Raw genomic sequence first — 24,514 nt, 5'->3', positions numbered from 1 at the left:
TTCAAATCCACTCACTTACAAATGAGTTCACTGGCTTTCCCATGGTCAAAAAGCTGCTGTTCCAGGCAGAATCCAAACCCAGGTCTTCCCAATTCCACGATCAGCTTTCTATTTCTTACTGCTTCACAAGAATAGCCTCAAAATGTGAAGCTTGTCACCCTCCAATTCAGCTCAAGACAACACAGACACACCACTTCAGTGTTCCAAGATTGCCCAATTGGGACAGCAACTTTTGGGGTGACCATACTTCACTACCTCAGGCTTGTTGTGTTGTGTGCCGACAGGTCAAGATATCTATTTGGCATTAATCCCATGGACAAAGCTTAAGAATCTTATGAATTGTCCTGCTTCTCCCCTGAGCACAGAGAGCAATCCTTTCACCCATAATTACTAAGGACACACTCCAGGCTTCATTAAGACCCTCCTTACCTTTGATTTAAGCACCTCAATACTCCCCCTACAATTTCAGGGAGATGCACTTAACCTGTAGTACTATAAAAAACAAACACCTCCTTATAGGGGACAGGAGGGCTGGCATTGGGCAGATCCCAGCTCCAGCACTTGAAAAATATGATCAGTGAGGGGATTACGTAACCTCTCTGAGCCTGTCTCATCTGTAAAATGGCAACCTAATGCCCAAGGCACCATTTCGCAAACCTCAAATTTCATCCCACACATCCAATCAGTTGCCAAACCTTGCTGCTTTTACCTCAATATCCTTTTAAAAGTTTCCATTTGGCCAGCCATCTCATTACTTTCAGCCCCATCTTGGCTTCCCTGACTTGGTCCAATAGTTTCTGAATGTCTCCCTGGTTCACATCTCATCCCTCTTATAAGTTCAGCATCTACATTGCTGCTGTGATTCTCCCAGGACCAGAGAGGCTCCCTATTCTTACAATTGGATTTTTTCCCCGACTTTCCAGATTTGTTTCACTTTAATGTTCTTTCACATTCTCAGTCCTTCACACACATCAGTCCATCTCCCATCTCTCCGCCTTTGCCTTCTCCCCGTTCCCCACAGACACACACACACACTCCATCTCCTTAGTCACATAAGATCCAGCTCAAGAAATCAACTTCTACACAAGAACCTGTGGTTTTCCTGACCTTCCCAAGAGCTGGTGTTCTGCCCTCCTACCTTACATTTCTCCTGTACACTCTTAAAAGCCTAACTATCTCCCAAAAGAACATGTTTCTTGAGAGTACAAAAGCTTTGGTTTTCAGGGGGGTTTTGTCTATATTCCAAGCACTGTGCCAGTTATACGATAGGCATTTAATACTTATAAATTAATACTTGTTGACAAACTGACTTAAAGCACTTGGGTTTTATTTTTTAAATGACTTGAGTGCCCCAGGTCTTTTGGGCTACCTTGGTTAGCCCATGTGAGACACCAAGACTAGACTAGTTCATTCAGTGGCAGCCTTTTTTTTTTTTTTTTTTAACTTTTTATTAAAATGCTTCAAATACAGAATGACCATCTTTTGCCAAAGATTGCTTCACTTTTTCAGAAAGAGGAACAGCAAACATCTTGATACAACACAATGAAGATCCCATTCACAGGAAGATCTGTGAGCAGTCCGGACCTTTGATGTAATCAAATGCTGAACTTCCATCGACTACATCTCTCAGCAGTCTCTGTTGAGGAATGGTACATACACTGGGGGGGAGCTTTGACCACTTCTTTCTCCAGTGGTAAACTTAGACCACTTTCATAGAAGGTTGACCTCGATCAGGTTAATGGCTTTCTAGCTAACTACAGGGAAAAATTAGCTCGAGACTGAAGCAACCACCCTTCCCGAGTCTCCAACATAGAAGAGAAGCTTCTTGCAAAAAAAAAAAAAAAAAAAAAAAAAAAAAAAAAAAAGGCCACTGTTTGGTTCATTCACTGATCACTAGATTTGCTTTTTTTTGCGCTTTTAAGGCATCTGCCCTTTCCAAACTCACATAAACTTATTTGCTGTTTAAGAAATAACATCAATTGCAAGAAAATTTTTAAAAAGAGGAGCCTCCTTTGGAAAGAAAAACTATGGTCCTGCAAGACTCTGCCCTTCATCCCATACTAACATGCTTCAGCATTTGACCCTGCAGAACTCCAGCATGTCCACCTTGAGATCAACAATGACAAGCCTGATGGAATTATACCAACTCTTCCCATCTCAAGAGTCTCTCCTCTTGTCCATTCCCCCCTTCTGCTCATCAGCCTAATAGTCTAGGCCCTGCTAAATAACATCACTGCAGCTTCCAATGTTGGGTAGGAATACATTTTAGACAATCGGTAAAAATGGGTTTTGTCTTGAGACAGTTAATTTGGTTCTAATGCCAAGGAGCTAAAAATCAGTTGAGATGCCCAGTTTCACAAGATATTAAAGAAATGGGAAGCCATTGGCTTCAACATTACCAGAGCATTTCGCTTCTGACAGTGGGTGACACCAGTTCAAGATCAGCTGCTAAGCTGACAGAATGGTTAAGCTATGGACATTAAACCCTCAAAAACAGATTTCCAATAGGAAAAGGGGGGTAAATTGTGGGAAAGAAATAATCTCAGGAACAGCCTATGAACCCAATTTGTGTAAGTTAGTCCATATCCAAGTTCAACCCAAGTTAGCTTTTCTGGCTAACCAAGCAGATGCAGTTCTTAGTCAATGGAAAATTGGGTTATCTCAAGTTGTCAATACTCTCTTCCATGTTTTGGTTGCTTTTGGAAGATAGTTCCCTAACTTGTGTGCAAAAGTGGTAAGACAGCTGCAACATGAAATGAAGCAGAATGTTTGGTTTTGGTCCCACTGTTTTCTGGAGAGGATTAAGTTTTTTTTTTTGTTTGTTTTTTTTTTAATAACAGAAAATCAGGAAAGAAAGTGCTACAGACAGAAGTGAAAATTCAAGGAAGTATAAAAGCAGAATCTGGCTTAAATTTATAACCTTTTTACCATAAGCAAGTTGAATGTTGTGCACTTTTCTAATTTTTATTTTTTATTTTTTTGCAAATGATCAGCCCCTCTGATAGAAGAATTGTGACCCTACTCCACTGCTGGAGGAAGTTGACAAAACTGAACACCAAGATGTTGCCCTTCTCCTACTACTTCAAGCCAGCATCATCTAAGACAAGGCAATCATCAAGATGAGATCTCCCTAAAACTACTGGGTCATGAAAGCACCTGATCCAGAATCTGCCCAGTCCAACAGAGCCAAGTGACCTACAGGCAGCCACACCCCAACCTAGATTTATTGTAGGTCTCAAATATATTTGCTCAGTATTTTTGTAAAATATCTAAATGCCATTAAATAGATTAAAAAAAAAAAACCCAACCCTAATATAGACTCTGGACTAAACAAGTGAATGTTAACTAAAGAAGTTGGAAGGGACACGGATTACACTGATAACACTTCTTTTAAAAAATAGAATTGTTTTTTTTCTATTGACTACAGTGGTGAGAAAAATTGTTCTTTTCAGCTTCCCCTGCAAAGCGCCCCAGCAGGTGAGAGCCCCAGAGAGCATGAGCCAGCTCTGCTCAGCCCCTAGGGGGGCGCTCCGCTCCCCCCACAGGGTAGAAAAGAACAAGTTTCACCACTGGGCCGTCACTGAGCTGGCCAAGGCTCCTCCTGGCTTTCCCAACACCAGGATGTGGTCGGAGAGCTTTCCATGTCATAAGAGAAAAGTCCACGAGGAAGCTGTGAACAGGATCAGTCCAGAGAAGTAAAAGGCTTTTATTTTCACTGCCCCCACATCAGTCAATGTACTGAGAGAGCCAGCGGAAACCCTCGCCGTAACCCTGCCTCTTGAGCACGCTGCACATGAACACCTCCATGGGGCGGGCATTCAGCTCCCTCAGGGGCACATTTCCCTAAAGGAGTCAAAACAGGGAGAAAAGGTGATTAGAATCTGGGTAGCCTCACAGCCTGAGCATGGAGTCATTGAAATCCATCTTCAATCTAGCTAACAGTTAGGAGACTTTGAGAAAACTCCCAAAGAACCCCAGGCATGGAGCATGAGCAGCGCTTCAAATTTGGAGGCAGACTATAAATACCATGAATGAAGAGACAGATGTTACCTGTGTGTCCCCAAATCAAGGAATTCTTCGCCAAGAGACTGTTAACAGTATGTTCAGTTAAGTTCAAGGGGGAAATTCATAGGGTAGAAGTCCAGCTTCTTAAACTGTGGGTCATAACCTCATGTGGGATCTTATAACAATATAGTGATTGTAAAATTATGACTTATTATGATTAAATTATAATTTCAATTGTAAATCTATTTTACCTACATACTCTGTCACATAAAAACTTTCTAGTCAAAAAGGAGTAGCAAGCAGAAAACATTTAAGAAGCCCTAGTGTAAAGAATATACTCATACAGAGGAAGGACGGGTGGAATTCAAAGGTTCATTTGCAGAGACAAAAGAACAGTGATAATGGGGGTGGGAAAGCAAGGAGAAAACAGTGTCAAGGGGGTAAAACACTTGTTCATGAGCCACAGGGCAGGGCTTATGCCCTCCCTCTCGTCTCTCTCTCTCTTGACTCTCCTTTTCTGTCTCTGTCTATCTCTCGCATACCTGTTTTATACAACAGATTCATCTTTCCAACTGGCGCCAGTGTGGTCTACTGCTCCCGAAGACTCATGTTCTAATCCTTGTTCTGTTACTGATTTGCTTTGTAGACTTAACCTCAGAGAGAGAGTTTCCTTATCTGAAAAATGGGGATGATAATAATACTATCTATCTCACCAGGGAATTATAACAATAAATAACATGATTTGAGATCTACGACTTGGAAGGATATTAAATCACAACTGCTCTTCTTTGGAAACACATTCCCTACCAGATAAAATTAACACCTAGCTAAGCAAAAAATAAAAAATAAAAATAAAAATTCTTCCAAGAAAAATCTATCAAATAAAATGTGAATGGCATCCAACAAAAACTAAATTGCTAAGATGGTAACTATGCCTTTACTACCATCTTCCCCTAATTCTCATCTTGATAAATATCTTTACCAAGAAGGCAGGGTATGCTTAAGTATTGTTCAGGGACACAGGATTAAAATCTGAACATAGTCCTGCCACCAGAATTACAAACCTCTCACAATAAGACAGAGCTGTGGTCTTTTTCAACTTTCCAGAAAACAAGTACAAATTCAGATTACTCAACAGATTCTTTCAATCCAAATTCTTTGGCTAAAGGCTTCAAATTTCTCCCCCTAATATGTTTCTTTCTCTCTTACCTTTCCTGTGGTCTGTCCATAAAGCCCAAATATCTCCCGGAGTCTTTCCTCACTGATGGCATCTGATCTGTCAATTTTATTGCCCAAAATAAGGATTGGCACATTGGATATTGTTTCATCTGTCATTAGTGCCTAAAGACAAGACACAAAAGTTAGTTTTCCAAAACACCAAAGGATAGCAAGCAGACATTTGATGTTTAATGGTCCTTCAGCAATCTACCTGACAGTTCTCATAGGAATTGGAATAGTGACAAAGAAGCTGGATAGATTACAAACCACCTAGAACTATACAAGGGAAACAGCTTGTGCCCCAGACACCTAGAGATAAGCACAGATAACAGAATTGCTCCGGCCCTTCCTATTCACAATCTAGTCATATGGAGCACATGAATTGCAAAGTGAACTTCAAAGACATTCTGAAGTGGGCCTGTCAAAGAGCAAGTTAAGTGAAAACTAAAACTAAAAAAGTTTATAAAGAGGCATATCAATGGGCACTTAACTCGATGGGCACGAACTGGGCACCTAGGTCCAGCACTAGAAACTGAAGAAAATATGAAAACACAATGTGATACAGGCCCTCCAACCATATTTTCTTGATATTAAAAAAAAAAAAAAAAAAAAAAGAAAACATAACATCCAGAAATGAAGCAGGAAATAAACAAAAGAATTTTTAAGAGATAAGGTTTGTTGTGATTTGAGCTGGATCCTGAGGAATGAAAAGTTTTAAATAAACAGAAAGAAAGGGAAGAAATTTCCTGAAAGGTAGAGTAAGAAGGAGACTTAAACAAATGTTGACAAAGAGATGATAGATCAGATACAGGTAAAGTATGCCAAGGGAGAGTGGATGTTAATTATACAAGGCCTTGAATGCCATGTCAAAGCAGATTTTAATTTAAAAGTACTGAGGTGGTTCCTTTTAAACAGGTAGTGAGCTCATCTGAAGGCAACAAGCCAGAGAGATAAGAGAGCAAAAGAGACTTTAGTTACAGAGGCTTTATTAGTACCCAAGGTAGAAGATGATGAGGGAGATAATAACATTTTTGAAGGACATCTTATGAAGAAGTTGGATAGTAAAATTTGGAGACTATTGGATTTGGGAGGCAAAGGCAAGGAAAGATTTCAAGCCTGGTTCACTGGAACACAGTGGTAGGAATAATAAGGATTCCATTTTGAACATTCTGAATCTAAAATACTGTCGCCTGGGTCTGGAGATGAGCTGAACTTAGGACATCAATGGCCTTCAGAGATAACTTTAAAGGGACTACAAGCAGGAACTCAAGGGCTAAATTTCGGAGAAATATCCAGAGCTAGGGGACAAGAACAGCATGGCTAAATGTCAAGGAAGCCAAGAAATGAAAGACTATCAGAAAGGACAAATAACTAAAAGCTGAAGAGACCATGGAGAAAGTCACCGTTCATGCCGTCTACTGTGTTTCAATAAAATAGGGAGAACAGATACCAAGACAAAGGCAAAGGAAATACATTATTATGGCCAGAAGCAATAGACCTTTAACTCCCGTGACCTCTCAGAATCTGTCAGACCTAAGGAGAAGGGAAGAACTTAGGCCAAACAAGAGAGCATTACGATTTGTTAAATGATAATTTAAAAGGGCTTTACACAAACAAAATCAATGCAACCAAAATTAGAAGGAAAGCAGAAAGCTGAAAAACAATTTTTATAGCAAGTTTCTCTCTATAAAGACCCAATTTCTTAACTAGAGAACTGAATCAAATTTATAAGAACACAAATTATTCCCTAATTGAAAAATGAGAAAATGCTCCAAACCGATATTGATTAGAAAAATTCAAATTAAAGCAATTCCAATTCACGAAACCTATCAGATTGGCTATTAGGATAAAAAAGGAAAATGACAAATGCTGGAAAAGGGGGACACTTACGCACTGTTGATGAAGTTGTAAATAATCTAACCATTGGATTATACAGGATTATAATTGGAACAATGCCCAAAGGGCTATAATGTCACTACTAAGTCTAAATTCCAAAGAGATTTATTTGTGCAAAAATATTTATAGTAGCTCTTTTGGAGATGACAAAAAAGCTGGAAAATGGGGGATGTTCATCAACTGGAGAACAAGTGAACAAGTTATAGTATAGGACTGTAATAGAATACTGTTGTGCTATAAGAAATGATGAGCAGGATGCTCTCAGAAAAATCCAGGCTTACGTGAATTAATGCAGAATGAAGTGAGCAGACACTGTAAACAATATTATACAATGAACAGTTGTGAAAGACTTAACTGTTCTTAGCAATACAATGATCCAAGCACTTGTGATTTATGATGAAAAATGCTAACCATCTCCACAGAAAGAACCAACAGAGTCTGAATGCAGATATGATACTATTTTTCGGAACAAGTTTTCTTCCACAAAATGACTAATATGGAAATGTTTTATATGACTGCGTATAACCAGTATCAGACTGCTTACCATTTCAAGGAGAGGGGTAAGGAGGGGGAAGGGGGAGAATTTGGAACTCACAATTTTAAAAAAGGAATGTTAAAAACAATTTTTATTTGTAATTGGGGGAAAAAAACTTATTCTGGCAATGCAACAAAGAAAATCTAATAAATCCTTTCTCAAGTTTTTCCATGTAAATACAATAAACATCAGATATCTAATTTTGATGGCTAGTTACAGACATCATGAAGGTCACCCCAGGTTGTTCAAAAGTATGTCAATGAAACACTAGCTCTAGTAAACTCTCCAAGAACAGGCTTCATAACCCAGATTTGCCCTGTGTCATCCCTAAATACACCTAGTCAGCTTTGGAGAAGATGATAATAGCCACTCACAAAGACCTGTCATCAACATGCATAAATATCATAATCTGAATGGGGCTGAAAGTGAGTGACCACACCAAGTGAAATAACACCCCTGAAATAATGAAGTAGGCACTATAACTCAATACTAATGGTCCTAATACACACTAATAGTGTGTAAGAGAAAAAAAAAAAGAGTTTTAGAAAAACAAAGAATTCTACAAACTTCAAAGTACTGAAAACAAAGATTCAACACCATAACGTGTCTCAAAAAATATTATTGAATAGAGAAGAAACTGAAGACAAAGAATTTAAGACTGCAAACATACATTGAGTTCAACTTTGGATTCCAGGAGGCGAGGATGATCTGCACAGTCCACCAGAAAGACGATTCCATTAATTGCTGGTAAATAGTTTTTCCAAACCCGCCGAGCTAGAAAAGAGAGAAGTAAGAAAGTTCATTTATTTCACTAGGAACAAAAACCTGCAATGACCTAAAGACTTAACAAAAAGGATTCTCTATTAACATGACAAGTTAAGTTATGTCTCCTCCAGATTTGCCAAATTCTATCCCACTATTAAGTCAGCTCAGGAAGCAAAGTGCTTCGCTCTACAGAAATATTCACTGAATCACAATGATTTAATGCGCTGCCCAAAAGCTTTTGTAGAAGGCTGAGAAAATCATGCAGCTTAATAGTTTTTATCTCACTTTTGTAATGTCAGACAGGTACCACATGATAAGGTTGAGCTCTCCCCACCAAGACCCCAGCCACCTCCTTCCCCACCCCCACTCCCAGTCTACCACTGCCACTGTACCTTAAGAACCCCAGACCACATCATCTGCCATGTTGCCATGCCTTCCATGGCCATTCCCATCCTATACCCAGTGGGGAGTGGAAGGGGAGAAGAGGGGAGATGAAAGGGAGGAGGAAGGCGCTGCACCACTCATTCACCCACCCACCCTGCTGTAGAACCTTTCTCCATGTGTAGTCTGCCCAAATTAGAATGTGAGGCTTCTAGAGAGCAGGGACTGTCTCTATTTGCATCTCCAGTGCTTGGCACATCGCAGGTCCTTGATAAATATCTTTTCAAAATACTACTGATTATATTATTCAATGTTCTTTATATACAAACCCACATGATATATTCCTGCTTGGGTTTAGTTCCATGGAAAAAAATTCTCTGCAGATGAATTTGTATGCTCTTGTTGGTAAACGAAAACTATGAACCAAACATTTCCCTTTTTGCCCTGGCTGCCACAAAGTTTAAGGCAAAAGTCTGCCTGAATGTTCTAGTCTGCTCAACTGAGATTCCTGAAAACATCTATTCCTTCTGCTTCTTTCAGATGGTCTCTGTTCTGTTTTATCCTGAAATGTCTTATCTTGCACTGTTTTAATCTGTAAGCCACCTCAAGTCCTTTTGAAAGAGACCAGGTACCAATCTTAAATAAATAAAATAAAAATTAAATTAGATGTCAATAAAAACACTTACTATAAAATTACAATGCTCCAACAAGAGGTTTTATTAACTACATTTCAAAGAAAATTCCTACCCCCTTTTATCCCCATCCCCATTTTCATTAGTTTGACTCCTTCAGCTTTAAGACTGTTAAATATAAGAAAGCCAATTAAGTACACAAACAAGAGTGATCTACTTTCATTATTTCTCTAAAGTTATACATTAAAGATGCTTTGGAATAAGAAAGCTATGTGTCTATCAAGCCTCAAGAAGACTAAATGATCCTCCCGCAAATGCAAATTAGCATAGTGACAATCCTAAGGCTCTGTGTATCTAGCAATTTTAAGATTCAAATCCATGTTCCCTTCAACTCAGTCTAGAGATCTCAATTTATTCATCTGTAAAGTGAAGGATTTAAACTGAATGACTTCCCAGGTCCCATCCAGTTCTAAATTTGTAATTATACATAAAGGCTCATTTAGTGCTAACTATGACAGACTGATAAAAGCTTCACAAACTATCTCTTACCTTGCTCATGTCCACCAAGATCAAAGGTTGTAAAAGTCATTCCTGCAATTGTCAGTTCTTCAGATGCTGGAAAAAAGGTTGGAATGGGAAAACATGTTTTTCAAATCAACTAATACTTAATAATCATGTTTTAACATATTAGAGAAAAAGTACACTCAGCAAAAAGAAATCCCCAAATTTTCTTAACTGGTCACGAGAGGAATAAATATTTTTCTGCTACTTCTCAGAAGAAGAGATTGTGAATCACAGAAGAATTTCATGACTGGACTATGAGTTAAAATACCACCCATAAAAAATTCAAATATCTATGTGTCTACAATCTGAATGGATCCTACAGAAGAGTTTCCAAATGAAATTTTTCCCTCCTTTTCATTTATGGCAATATAAACGAGGCTCCAATTTAAAATCCACCCGCCAGATCTGTCCCAACTCTCCAGAAGCAGGAGTTGCTGCTGGGCTTCTTCAGACCTACTTGGATGTAGTGTTGGAACATGCTGGCCCAATCTGTCATCTTTGAGCATGTGCAAAAGGGTTGTTTTGCCTGCGTTGTCCAAACCCAAGAACACAAGTTTTCCAGATTTCTTGTAGAGTCCTATAAAAGAAATAAAAAGTTAAACTATATTAGCAACAGATTTCTCATCTATCTTCTGTAAGGAGGAACTTATACAAAGCTTTAAATCTAAGATATATTTCAAAACAACTTCTTTACCTAAAAACTGCAGGACACTGCTGAAGCCATTATAGATCCACTCAAAGATGAACGACATTATTGTAGCTCAACTGTAAAAAACACAGACAGCAAACATTATTTTGAATAACAGAGGTTCTTAAAACTCACAGTATAAAACAATACTAAGGTTAAGAGCTGCAACTTAGCATTGGAAGGTCCCCAAAAGGCATCCAATCCAATTCCCTCATTTTAGAGATGAGGAATTCAAATAACTTGGCTAGAATGACAGAGGTAGCAGCAGAATTAGGATTCCAAATAATAATGGTAAAGGTAACAATAATTATAACAACAATAGTAATAAAAATTAACATTTAGCACTTACTAAGGGCCAGGCGGTATTCTAAGTAAGTACTTCACAAGTATTATCTTATTTGATCATGACAACAACCCTGAAAGGAAAGTGCTGTGGAAACTGAAGCACTGTCCACTATCACTGTCCACTGAAACTAAACACTGTACTACCCAGACACTAAATCCAGTGTTCTTCCCACCCTACCCCTCTGCCAAAAAGTGATCTTAATCCACTCTAAAAAGTCCTCCTCTAAAGTGTCAAGATGGCAAGTCTTCCCCCCATCACCATTACAGAATGCCCTCTCTCTCCAATTCCTGACACCTGGTTTATGAATAATATTGACAGAAAGCTAAACTCAGGATGACCTGGGAATTAAATCTACATAAAAGCTGGATGACCAAGTTTTCAGTCTTTTATCTTCTATGAACCTAAGTTTTTCTCCTCTGAAACTGGAATTAATGGAGTTCAAATGGAAATACATGCACAGTATTTTGCATACTCTTGAAGGTATATATGTCATCTACTTGCAAAGTGCAAGAAATAATGATGCAGAGTACAGTCAACAGAACCAGGAGAACAATTTCTACACGTCAGTAATGTTTTTAAGGACAAACAACTTTGAAAGCCTGGCACCTCTGATCAGTGTAATCACTATTCCCAAGGACTCCCTATGACACACACCTCCTTCCTCCTGAGAGAGAGGTGAAGGCCAGAGAGAAAACCACAACTTATTTTTTGGATGTGGCTCATGTGGAATTTTGCTATGCTCAACTACACGTTTGTCACAGAGATTGTTTTCCTTCTGTTTTCAATGGGGATAAGGGCACACTGCAGGGGAGGGAGAGAAATGTATATATATATGATATGATATGTCTTAAATATTATGTGAAATCGAAGCAAGCACTTGGCCAGAAGCCTAGCACAGGTGCCCCAATTTAAGATATAAATTTACAAAATAGTCAAATTATGCCAGTATTCTCCACATTATTATAGAAGTCTTCTCATGTCTCCTTTAAATAACTTCTCAATTATATATGTCTACATATAGTAAAAAGGCAACATGTGTTTCAGTGGACAGAGAGCTAGTGTCCAGCACTCGAAGTGACTATATTACTCTGGGCACATCACTGTGCTCTCATAAGACTCTCCAAGTTGTAGAGAAGGTGCTGACCTGCCCTGGCAGAAGCCACAAGTCCACAAAGAAAATACACCAAAACAAAACCCTCCAGTCCGAATAGATTAGCCCAGGGTTCCTCTCCCACAGGCTCCCTGGAGGCAAAGCCCATCTGACTGCCACCCCAAAGTGCTGCTCTCCCAACTGCGGTCACTCATTCTGCTATTTCAGCCAAACTCTAGCCACTCTCTCCATTTCACAATCAAATCCTGCCACTGCAGAAAAGTTAAAATTGTCCTGGTTAAAACGAGCACCCACAGTGACAAAAAGCAAAGCCTCAAAGCACCAAATATATTGTGCCAGCAAGGGACAATTTGAATCATTATTTCCTACTACAGATTTATTTATGATGCTCATTTTTTTCATCAGGTATTTATCAAGTCCTGAGGCCTCCAAGAAAAATAAAGCAGTCCCTCCTCTCACAGACCTTGAATTTCATTGAATGGAAGCAACAAGTATACAGCAAAGTAGCTAAGAAAAAAATCTGTTGAAGGAGGATACACAGCAACTGGAGAGGAGGAGGAGGAAATCAGCAGAACTTTCTGCTACATTCTGTTTTGGACATGCTGAATTTGAGATGACTGCAGGACATCCAAATAAGATGTTCAATAGGTAATTGGTGATATGAATCTGGCATTAAGGAGACTGAGGAAGGCACCTAGATCTGGGAGTCTGAACAGAACTAACAGTTGAATTGACAGGAGATGATGAGATAATGGAGAGAGATAATGGAAGGCTAAGACAGAGCCCTGGAGTCCATGCAGGCAGAAAGTTATAGAACCCAGACCAAAGGGGAAAAGTAAATTCAAGAAAGAAAAGGCATTTATTCTGAACCAAAACACTGGGCAAATGTAACAGTCCCTGTGAGTCTAACACTAGAGACCCAGCACAAAGAGAGTGAAAGCCAGGGAGAAGCATTTTGATCAATAAAGTGAACATGAATACCTCCAGGGCATGGTTTCGGATGTAAGGTGGTTTGTGAAGAAATTGTGGAAGAAGTGGCCCAGGAAAAGAGGGCCAGATTGCAAGGAGGGCAGAAAATGGAATCGAGGATAATAGAGAGCTTCTCCTGGGGTCTGGCTATGAAAAGGGAAAAGATCAACAGGTAGCTTAGGGATAATCAAGTGAAAGCTTTGCAACGATAGGGGAGATCTGGGCATGTTTGTAAGCAGAAGGAAGGGGCAAGCTCCCAGATAAGATGGGAAGGGAAGGACACTTGACATTTACAAGAGTCACCAGTTTCTTCTGAAACTAGAGTGAAAGAGGAGAACTGATAAAAGATGCTGAGACAAAGTCATTGGGGAGAAGAGAGAACTTACAATGAATGGCCTCAAGGATTTGGAGAATTTTTAAAAAGACCCACGAGGCTCAAGTACTCTGTTGAGAAGGTGAAGGAAGGGGGGAAAAGGGTATGTAAGTGGCTGGAGGGAAACAAGACTTTTAACAGCTGTTGTAAAGCATGGGAGATGGAATGTCAGTCGGGGAAAAGAGACCACCTGCGGTACACTAATGACTTAAGTTAGCCTCATATGGCATGCTCTACGTGTCTAGCATCATATAAACTGGTATACTTCCTGGCATAAAGAAGGCTTTTAATAAATATTTGGTAACTATTAATCCTAGAGCAACTCAAGAGCTACTAGAATTTAATGATAAGGGATTAACAGTCAGATTTAAGCCTTAAGAAAATCACCTCAGTAGTTGTGTGCAAGATAGATTAGAATAAGACTCTCAAAAGTAGGAGACCAATCAGGAAGCTCTCATGACAGTATAAATGAAAGGTAATGAGGGCTGAACAGAAGTGGTAGCTGTGAGAACAGGAAGAAAGGGATGTGAAAGGAGATGTGAAAGGAGAAAACAACCAAGATGGGATATGTGTCAACTGACCAATTAAGTGAGATGAAGAAGAGTCAGCCATCAAGACGATCCAAGGCTGTGATTCTTGTAAGCAGAATAATGAGTGTGTTCTTCATAATAATAAGGAAGACACTGTTGTTTGTTTGCATTTGTTTTCTTTCCCAGTTTTTCTTTTATTCTAAGACTGATTTTTCTTGTGCAGCATGATAACTGTATAAACATGTATACGTATATTGGATTTAACATATTTAACATGTATTGGACTATCTGACATTTAAGGGAGAGGGTGGAGGGAAGGAGGGGATAATTTGGAACAGAAGGCTTTACAAGAGTCAATGCTGAAAAATTACCCATACACATATTTTGTAAATAAATAGCTTTAATTAAAAAAAATAAAAATAAGGAAGAGGCTAATTTGTAAGAGAAGGACAGTAATGAGATCTGAGACCTGTGTGATCTGTTCATGTTTTTCAATTTACTCTGTCCCACTCAAAACAAAGTGGGGACTCACCAGGTTCTTAACAGAATCTACCTCAGAATACACAGATGGCCTTCTGAGAGGCTGCTGCCCAAATTCTGGGGTAACTGGGGGGAGGTGCTGGTACAGAGTTTCCCAATGACAGCTGCACAGCTGCTGCTGTGGGTGACCATGTAGCTAGCAGTAAGCTTATAAACACCCTGACATTGGTAGGTGAAGGCAAATTGGGAAATGTTGGGGGAGAAGGGTAGGGAATCAAAGCCCTATGGTTAACTTTAACTAGCAGAGAAGCCATCCCACCCTTCCCAGTCTCCAACTGGGTAATACATGGCCTTTTCCTCCTAGGGGAGCCTGGTCCCAACTATGGAGAGCCACACTCTAGATACTCTTTAGTTCATTATTGAAATCCTTCCTTATAAAGAACATGGCACCCTAAACTGAATTCTACCGATGCAGACTGACCAGGGCAGAATTGAATTAGGTATTCTACCTCCCATCTATAGTACCTCTAATGATTCACCATCATAGCTACCAAACCCCTTCTAAAATTAAAAACTACTAATTTTGCCTCCTCAACCTTGTTATCTGTGAAAATGATTTTTTGAAATCAAATATAAGCCTTCAGACTCAAGTCTCTTAATTTTCATCTTCTTAGATCTGGCCTCACCTTCTAGTCTGCCAAGATCCCTTTGGATCCATACCCAATATGGAAAATATTCCTCTCAGCTTTATAAAATTTGCTGATTTGTTAAACATAGACATATTCAAACTAATTAAAACATCAAATAACACAATCATAGATAGATCTCCCAAATACTTTCCCCTCTAAAGAAACATCAATATATTAATATCAATTCTTTGACCTATTATAATAATTCAACCACTTCCTAAAATATAATCACATAGTCTATGGCAAAGCACAAGACACCCAGGCAAAAATTTTGTACAAATCTAATTAATCATCTCTCTATGCATTTCCCCAATCCACCAGTCTAGTCACTCTGCCCTAAAAGAGGTAGGTATGCTATGCTCTGTTCTGGACTAAGCCACACTTACTGGCTCTGTCATCACTCCTTCCATTACAGTACATTCTAGAACTAGTCAAACTCATCTGCATCTACTTTGCAAACTCCTCCCCTCTCTCTCCCCTCCTTCTCTCCATGTCTGTCTGTCTCTCCCCTTCCTCTGTCTCTGTCTCTCTCCAAAACTCAAACATTTGCTACCTTTTGCAGTTTTTCTGTACTTAGCCTGTTCTTCACAACATTCAAATACCGTTCTGTAAAAGTTCAGAAATCAGATCTGCCAGTCTTCTTCTAAGTATCAGGGGACAGCTCATTTGGTTGGTGACTTGAATTCATCAATGTAGTCTGGCAACACTCTTATTATCTCAAATCTCAATTAATTCCCAATTATCCATTTTAGTTGTGTTCTTCCCAAACCAAAGAGCACTTTACTTGGCAGAGAAAACAAGCAAAATAAGAGCTGATGAGTTGTCTTTTCTCCACAGGCCTGGGCTGCCATCCCAAATAAGGAGCTGCAGCAAAGGATAAGGCCTGACATTCCATGTGACCATGATGCCATTCACATACACATCTCCCACATACACCATGGTTGCACGTGGTCTCCATACCAGGAACCAGCTCCAAAGTCATCTTCAAACAGCATCCTCTGATGGTCTCCTTGGGCCCCAACATTTAGATTTTCCTTTATACTTACTTGCTGTGCTGTTTTATAAACTGTTCCCATGTTATAAGCCCTTCAATAGAGGAAAAAAGTAATTTTAAAAAAACTTTCCCTAGTGCTCACTTCACTTCTTCACATGCAGCAGGCACTCATGTACAAGCTTATAAAATAACCAAGGTCTAATCTGCTGGTTTGTAGAAGGTTTAGATTTACACATCAATTGTATCCTGTTCTTTAAGAAAGATTATCAACACTCACTGTACTTAAGACAAAATTTTTCATGTTACTTTCTCTATTATCAAGCCGATTCTCTTTATAGTTAAACAAAAACCAACCAAACAAACAAACAAACCCTTAGAATTCTTCTTTTCATAATGACCTGTAAAGGGTACTTTTAGAATCTCCTGGGGTTACTGTCAAAACCATGAAAGGAAAAGCATGTTGTAAAGCACTCTAAAAATATGAGTTATTAGCATTTATAAACACTTAGGGTGCACTTGCACCTAAAATTGCGAATATTAAACTTAAAACTTTTGAAGATTTCGCAGATGTTTTACATCTTTCCTTATTTTGATCTTTCCTTAATCATCTAATTTATGGATACTATCAAACCAATAAGATCAAATTCCTTAAAAGTAGGGACTAACTACGTATTATTTTTTTTAAAAATCCTTATTCTTTTTAGGCATTCAGAAAACACCATCAAATTGTGTTCTAAAAGCCTTAGTTTCTCATTTTTGCTTACTATAAAAAGAATTGTTCTAAATATTTTTGTATGTACAGATACATAGATTTCCTTGGTTCTAAGGTTGGTACCAAGTAGCCAAATCAATTCCAAATGATCTTCTAGGATGGCTGGACCAATTCACAGCTCCAGTACTAGCATTCCCATTTTACTCCAACATTTTCCCCCAAACATTTGTCATTTTCTTCTTTCATCAGTTTTACCAGTCTGACAGGTGGTAGAAGGAACATCAAAGTTGCTTTAATTTGCATTTCTCTAATTATTAATGATTTAGATCATTGGTTCATTAATAGCTAGGATTTCTTCCTTTACAAGTCACCTGTAGAGCAGAGCTCAGGGTTGAGAAGCAGAAAGAAGTAGAGTGTACCCAAGGAGAGGAAGAAGTCTCAGGCCTTGCAGGATTCAGGAATGGGTGCTAACAGGTAGATCTTTCATTCAGGATTCACTTTTGGTCACAGACCCAGCTTGGAATGCGGGGTCAGTCCAGGATAAGCAGTGATCAGAGGCCCTGGACTATATACCATGCAAGAAGCAAGTTCAATAATAAGCAGCAGCTACACAGCTTGGACCTCCAAAAAAGCAACAAGAGGTTTCATTTCTAGCTTTTAGCCCTAGGACCTGCTTCAAGAGTCTTTAGCTTCTTCAAGCTTAAGAATTTCTTTGGGTCTCTGCAGTCATTTCAGGCAACTTCTGGGCAGTGATCTCTACCAATAAGGAAAGTCCATACCAACGACCTTTGGAACTTAGGTTACAACTCAATATTCCAAGAAGTCATAGCAGAATCAGCCCACACATTTCCTTCGGAAGTCTACAGAGCCTGGCCCATCAAGTCTAATGTAGAAGGTAGGCTGGAAGAAAGACCAAGCAAAAAGGCACATAAACACACAGATATCGCCCACCACCTCCATCAAAAGCCATTACGGTGGTAGGAAATCTCACGATGCAACTCAGAAGAGAACGATTCTGAAATATTTGCAAGCAAAGCCTCAAAGAAAAACACAGCTTGAGCATAAACTCAACCATCATTCTTGAACAGATGAAACAAAAATTTTAAAATAGTTTTTGATGTTTTTACAAATGAGAGTACCAGAGTAAAAAACTGGAAAAGAAATTATATAAAAAAGAATTACAAAGTACATTAAATAAGCAGATACAAAACCACAGCAAAGCATTAAACTCCCTAAAATTAGAAAGGACAAAAGAGAAGCCAACAATTCTACAAGACAATTAAAAAAAAAAAAAAATCACAACAAAGTCAAAAGGCTATAAAAATAGAAAATATAAGGTATCTAAGAACAAAAACAACTGAGCCAGTAAACAGACTGAGGAGAAAAAAAATTTAAGCATCACTAGACTATATGAATATCATAACAAAAAGACAAGACATATTTAAGAAATCCTTAAAAAAAAAAAAAAAAGCCCAGCTCATTTGGAACAAGAGGGCAAAGTAGAAATGGAAAGAATCCATTAGTCATCCATCTCCTGAAACCCTATCATAACCAAAATCCAGAGGTTCCAAGTTAAAGGTTCCAAGTGAAAGAGAAAATACTGCAAGTAGCCAAAAAGAAAGAATTTAAGTACCATGGAGCCACAGACAGGATCATATGCAATTTAACAGCTACAACTATAAAGAAGTGAAGAAGTTGGAAGACAAGACTCCTGAATGCAAATATATATATATATTTTTTTGCGCACACACCAACACTCCCCCCACCCACACACACACACACACACAATATACATACATATAGCCAAGAATAATTCAGTAAAACTGAGAAGAATGGTCTTTGAAGTGGACAAAATCCCAGCAGAGGAGTCAGGAAACCTCCTCTTCATGAGCTCAAACTTGGCCTCAGACACTTACTAGCTGTGTGACTCCACTCAGCTCTGTTTGCCTGTTTCCTCAAATATAAAAGGAACTGGAGAAGGGAATGGCCCACTACTCCTGTATCTCTGCCAACAAAATCTCAAAACGAGGCACAACGACTGGTGAACAACTAATAAGCATTCCCACTGAAAAGACCAGACCTACCGAAACTTTTAAGTGCAAACACAGGACTTAAGAGAGAAATAAAAAGGTAAACAAAAATGAACAACAAAGGACTACACAAGAATTAACTGCTTCTTCATATCCTTTGACCATTTATCTATTAGGAGTCTTCTTTTAATTTACTCAATGGGTTTAGCCAGTGACTTCGGGATCCTTCTTCTAACATGATCCAAAAGAACCAGAATTAGGAGATCTGAGGCAAGATGAGTCAAGGAGAAGGCAAAGTATGGGTGTTTAAGTCAAGGGTTCTTAATCTTTTCTGTCATGAACTCTGTCTCAGAATGGTTTTAAAATAATAAAACATTTAGTTTCACAAAGGCAATCAATCACACTGAAATACAGTTATTAAAATTTTCTGAACTGTGGCTGACAGAAATTGAAGCTAGTGACTGGAAAGCCAGGGTTGTGAGGTAGGGAAGATGAGAGAACCAGGTATTGAACTTGTTGGAAAAACAGGGGATCCAGAGGCCCTAGGATGACAAGGACTAAAAAGGGCAGAGTACACTTGGGAGGGAGTGGACAGAGGCAGGAGGAGGAGCTAAAAATGATCATGTCAACTTCTTTTCTGGGCCCAGAGTGCCAGGGAATCAGAGAAAGTATGGCCAGTGATAGAGAAGGTGCCAAGAAATGCAGACAAAATTATGTTTCAGTGAACACCAGAGGATAAAAGGAATCTGAGAGGAAGGGATCTAGGAACTCAAAGTTAAAAGAGAAAAGAATTTGGGAGTAACCACGTCCAATCTCATCATTTTAACAAATGAGAAAACCAAGGCTCAAAAAATTTAAATTACTTGGTCATGGACACAGAGATAATTAAATGGCAAAAAGAGGATTCAAACTCAAATCCCTAAACTGTCTAATTCCAGCTGCCTTTGCACATCATCCCAAGAAGAAAAGTTCCCAGGCGGTATAGCTCTGTGGTCAGCCACAAAAGCATGGCCTGGGAAAAGGCATCATATCCACCTGGGATACAGGTATCCAGAACAGAGTCCTAGTCACTGCTAGCTACTTCTAGTCTGGGTCCTAACAAATAAGTAACAAAGTTTAATTAATGATCTGGGTAATGGCAGGACCCAAAGGATCAAAAGGGGAAATGGACTCAAAGAATAATCTGTTGTAGTACCACCACATAATGATCTACTGCTCATAACCTAGAGATTTACATCATTCACTGGAGTCAGTGTAATCTGACTTACAAGTTATCCTCAATCCTGCTAAGCATGATTTTTTCTTCAAAACAAAATTGACCCAGCAATTTTCCCTTCACAAAGCCTCACTCAGTAATCTGAATATGACTAAGATCTGTTGCCTAAAAATGGCCTTACTTTCTTTATTCCTGGTTCTTCAGAGAAAGAACCCCCAATCACATGCACTATCAAACCCAGAATTATCTAAACAGGCTTGGAAAAGGAATGAGATCTACAAATGCTGAGCCTTTAGCCATTCTCCTTATGATCACAAGTTAAATTATGCCCAAGCAGGATACTTTTCCACATTTTGCCCACTGCCTTTAAATGCAAAGCAGAATGCACTAAAATTTAAGGACTCTAGCCCAAAACACTGCAGTTACTGCTAATAAGCGCTACAAAATGAGAATCAGAGGTTAGTCAACGAAACCCTAAAGATCATCTAGGATACCTACTTATTTTATAGTTGATAAAACTGAGATTTCTACTATTCCTTGACAATCTTCACTTCCTGGTGCAAGATCCATGTCAAAAATTAATCCAGTTTTTATGATCCCAAATTAATTTTTTAATATAAGTGCCTTAATCATCTTTATCCTTAACAGTGTGGCATACAAATATAAAGGATTAAGAAATCATAATGACTACAACACTGTGATAATAACATTTGTGGTAAAGGTCAAAGGTTGACAACATTCCAAACTTCAGGTGGCTAATGAGGATTTTAAAACTCACTAAACCAGGGTTCTTAAGCCTTTTTTGTGTCATGGACATTTTTTCAGAATAACATTTGGTATAAAAAATAAAATATGCAGGATTATAAAGTCAGTCAATAAGGATGTATTAAGCACTGACTATTTGCCAAGCACTATTCTAAATCCTGAGAATACAAAAAGAGGCAAAAGACAGTTCCTATCTTCAAGGAGTTCATAATTTACTGAGGGAGATACCAATATATACAATAAACGATATACAGGGAAAATAGGAGATAATTAACAGAGGAAGGGCAATAGGATTAAGAGAGATTTGGAAAGGCTCCTTTAGAACATAGGATTTTAATGAAATTTAAAAGAAGTTAGGGAAGTCAAATGGTAATGAGGAGAGAGAACCTGTCAAGGATGGGACAAAGCATGAGAAATTGCCTGGAGCTGAAAGATGGATTATTATTATATTGATTTCCAATTTTTCATATATATATATATATATATATATATATTTTTTTTTTTAAATGTTCTAAGATCTTAGGTTAGGATTCAAGCCACAGAGTTTAAGTTTGAAGACTGCAGGTATCTCAGATGAACCCAAGTCACCAGGGAGTAAAAAATAAAATAGCTAAAAGAAAACTCTATTCAGATTAGCATCCCAGAAGCTCAGTCTTCTCATCTGTAAAATATGGTAGAATTTGATGCTCTAAAAAATTCAACTGAACTAAGTAAAAAAAAAAAAATCCAAAAGAAGAAATAATATAGCATGCCTCCTTCCCTAAGAGCAGAAATAATTTGACTAGGACAAATATTAAATACATTGTAACATGGGGTTCCAGAAGTCAACTGTTTCTGTTATCTGTTTTTCTGTGTCCCAAGGGACAGTTCATCTTGCAAGAGATGGAAAGAAATGGTAGAAAATGATCAAAAAAACAAAATTTTCAGAAAAAACAAAGAACTTTAAAAACCAATCAATCCCATGATCCTGTGTGGAGGTAAATAAAAAAAGCAGCAGCTTGCCCAGGCTGGCTCTTCTGAATTACACCAACACTCACTTGCAAAAAGGACAAGGGGGAATAACTAAAGTGCGCCCACTATCTCCACAGAGTAAATGACGTGAACATTCAGGGAGATGCCAGAGCCCCAGGTTCAGGTCTTTGCCGTCTGTCATTTATTAGCCATAACTGGCACACACAGCACCGTCACTACTGGATAACCCCCCCTTTGAGTCTAGTTTCTCTCACTGTGAAAGGCTGGATAGATGACCCCAACAGCCCATTCTGGAGTAAAAACCAGGGAAAGGAAGCAAAGAAGGTACAGTTCTCAAATCTGTCCTGCACTTCAAAACAGAAGATAACTTCTTGTTCATCTGTTTGGCCTTCAGATTACCCTTCCATAAAATATGCAAACTGCATGAGAAAAATGTTTAAATCATGTCTATCTCTAAATTAAAGGACTTTAAAGAGACTGACAGAACCCTTGATTTCTTTTAACACTCTGATATTTTATTGCATTGCAATACAATCGGTTTCCTTTACAGTTCTCTATGTTCACTGGCTTCACCTTCCACAGGGTGCTGGCACAAAAAGGGTGAAGATCTGATGGAAAGCAACTGCCTCATCTTTCTGACCCGGACTCCCAAGACTCAATAAGGGCAAAGGAGAGACCCCAGCCCAGCTGACCGCATTCCTGGGCAGTCTCTGAGGCTCCGTCAGTGCTGGACAGCTTTATGGCACCGCCACAGCCGAGCTCTTCAAATCTCTCACCGCAACACTGGGCCCATACATTCCGCCCTTGTATCAAGGTGGAGAACTTCTCCGTGGGTTTAAACACTCAGCACCTCTCTCAAGATTCCAAGTACTCTGAAAGCTCTGAAGCTCTAGATAAAGATTAACTTATCGGATAGTCTCAAGCTGTCTGGGGGCCGTCCGCTTTATGCCAGGCACCGTGGCACCGAGCAGGAAGCAATCGCTGCCACATTTCCAAGGAGGGAAATCCCTATCACAAAACTCGTGATAGGGGACAAAGGGGTAAAAGGAAGGGGCGAGATGGATCAATAGAGGCTTCAAGTGAAAAGTGCCCTTCAGCTGAACTTTGAACAAAACTTCCAGGAGACATGGCCAAAGGCGTGGAGGTGGTAGAGACCCCCATTTACACCCCAGGAATTGGGGTCCCAAGGCCCCCAGACGGAGTGGGCCGGCTGCCAGGACCCCCCTGCCCCTCCTCCAGGGGCCAGCCCCCAGGATCCTCCTGCTGTCAGAGGTCCGGCTCTCCCGCCCCGCTCAAGGCCTCTCACCCCCGGACCTGGCCGCCGGGCCCTCTCCCAGGGGACGGCTCTCCTCCCCCTCCCCCCGGGTGGCTCGCTGACCCTCTCGGCCGGACCCCGCAGCGGCTCCGGCCCCTGGCTCCGGGTCGCGAGCTCCCGCCCCTGCAGCCGCAGCCTCTGCCCGAATGCGCGCTGCGTGGCCCTCTCCTGCCAGCGGGGCCTCCTCTCGGACCGCACGGACCCCGGCACCAGGCCGCCCTCCGGGCTTCTCGGGCCCACAACGAGCCCCTTTCCGGAGCCCGCGGGCATTTCGCCAGCGGCGCCCGAGCACAAGCGGCCGTTACCCGCCTCCGGACGCGGGGGGACGCCGGGAGAGCCCCCGGCGGGGGCGGGTCAGCCCGGGACCTCCGCCCAAGCACTCGGGGGCCGCCCACGGGAGCAAGCCGAGGGCCCGCGGCGGCCGAGACCTTGGCTCGGGAAGCGCTAAGCAAACGCCCCGGAGCGGGCCCGCGCGGGCGCCGGGGGGCGGGAGGGCCGGGGGGGCGGGCCCGGGGCTCCCTGGCTCCGGGCCCCGCGCGGGCCCGGCCGCCTGCGTGTCACTTCCCCCCCGCCCCGGGCCCGGCCCGGCCGCTCCCTGCCGCGGCGCCGGCCCCCCCCCCGCCCGCCCCCGGCCCCGGCCCCGGCCCCGCTCACTCAGGCCCGCCTGCGACTCCTGGGGCGGCGGCTCCGGCTCCGGCGGCTCCGAGCCTCCCTCTCCCTCAGCCCGCCGACACAACAGCAGGAGCGAAGGCCGCCAGCCACTCGCCGGAAAGACGTCACGACGCCCCTCCCCCGGCTACTTCCGGAGGCGCGCTCCCCGCTGGGGGCCCGCCCCTTCTGCTCCGCGAGCCTGGGAGACTGACCGGGAGGAGGCGGAGGGGGCGGGGCTCAGTGCGGCCCCGCCCACCTCGGCGCGCGTCGGAGCGCTCGGGACGTGGCAATGAGAGGAGGGCGGGAGGAGGGCAGTGCGGGGGAGGGGAGGCTTCCCTCCCAGTTCCCGTTCGGCTTCGGTTGTCGCCCCGGGCGCCGCCGCCGGCGTTCTGGGAGGAGCCCCGCCCCACGCTCCCCTTCACACCTCCCGGGAGAGCTGCGGCTCCTGAGCCAGAGCTTCATCCTCCCGGGTCCGGTGCGCCCCAGCTGGGGAGGCCCCTGCGCAGAGCTCTCCGCCCCCCCGGCCCTCCCGCCCCCCGGCGCCCGCGCTCAGTCAGGGCGCCTCCCCCAAGAGAGGCGCCTCCCCCAAGAGAGGCGCCCCGGAAAGCTTGTGGGGCCCGAGGCCCGTTCCCATGGCAACCTGCGGGCCCCGCTTTACAGCAGGGGAAACTGCGGCC

General features: G+C 41.3%; 1 protein-coding gene across 1 annotated transcript; it reads right to left on the bottom strand.

The window, feature by feature from the left end:
- Nucleotides 1-273: 273 nt before the first annotated feature.
- SAR1A (secretion associated Ras related GTPase 1A) lies at nt 274-23,982 on the bottom strand. Its single transcript, XM_031956831.1, has 7 exons — nt 23,841-23,982; nt 10,691-10,761; nt 10,454-10,573; nt 9,982-10,047; nt 8,325-8,428; nt 5,215-5,346; nt 274-3,843 (listed from the first exon to the last, which is right to left on the bottom strand). The coding sequence occupies exons 2-7, from the start codon at nt 10,746-10,748 to the stop codon at nt 3,727-3,729; spliced, it is 597 nt and encodes a 198-aa protein (XP_031812691.1). The 5' UTR covers nt 10,749-10,761; nt 23,841-23,982; the 3' UTR covers nt 274-3,726.
- Nucleotides 23,983-24,514: the final 532 nt, after the last annotated feature.

This window comes from Sarcophilus harrisii, chromosome 2, assembly GCF_902635505.1.
Source record: "Sarcophilus harrisii chromosome 2, mSarHar1.11, whole genome shotgun sequence".
Lineage (NCBI taxonomy): Eukaryota > Metazoa > Chordata > Mammalia > Dasyuromorphia > Dasyuridae > Sarcophilus > Sarcophilus harrisii.
The sequence above is the reverse complement of the archived record's forward strand: the minus strand, read 5'-3'. Positions and strand labels throughout refer to the sequence as shown.

Coding starts and splice junctions, on each gene's coding strand:
- SAR1A (XM_031956831.1), bottom strand. CDS start 10,748: ATGTCGTTCATCTTTGAGTGGATCTATAATGGCTTCAGCAGTGTCCTG. Junction 10,048..10,453: donor TGTTCCAACACTACATCCAA/GTAGGTCTGAAG, acceptor CCTTTTTTCCAG/CATCTGAAGAACTGACAATT. Junction 3,844..5,214: donor ATGGACAGACCACAGGAAAG/GTAAGAGAGAAA, acceptor TGACTCCTTTAG/GGAAATGTGCCCCTGAGGGA.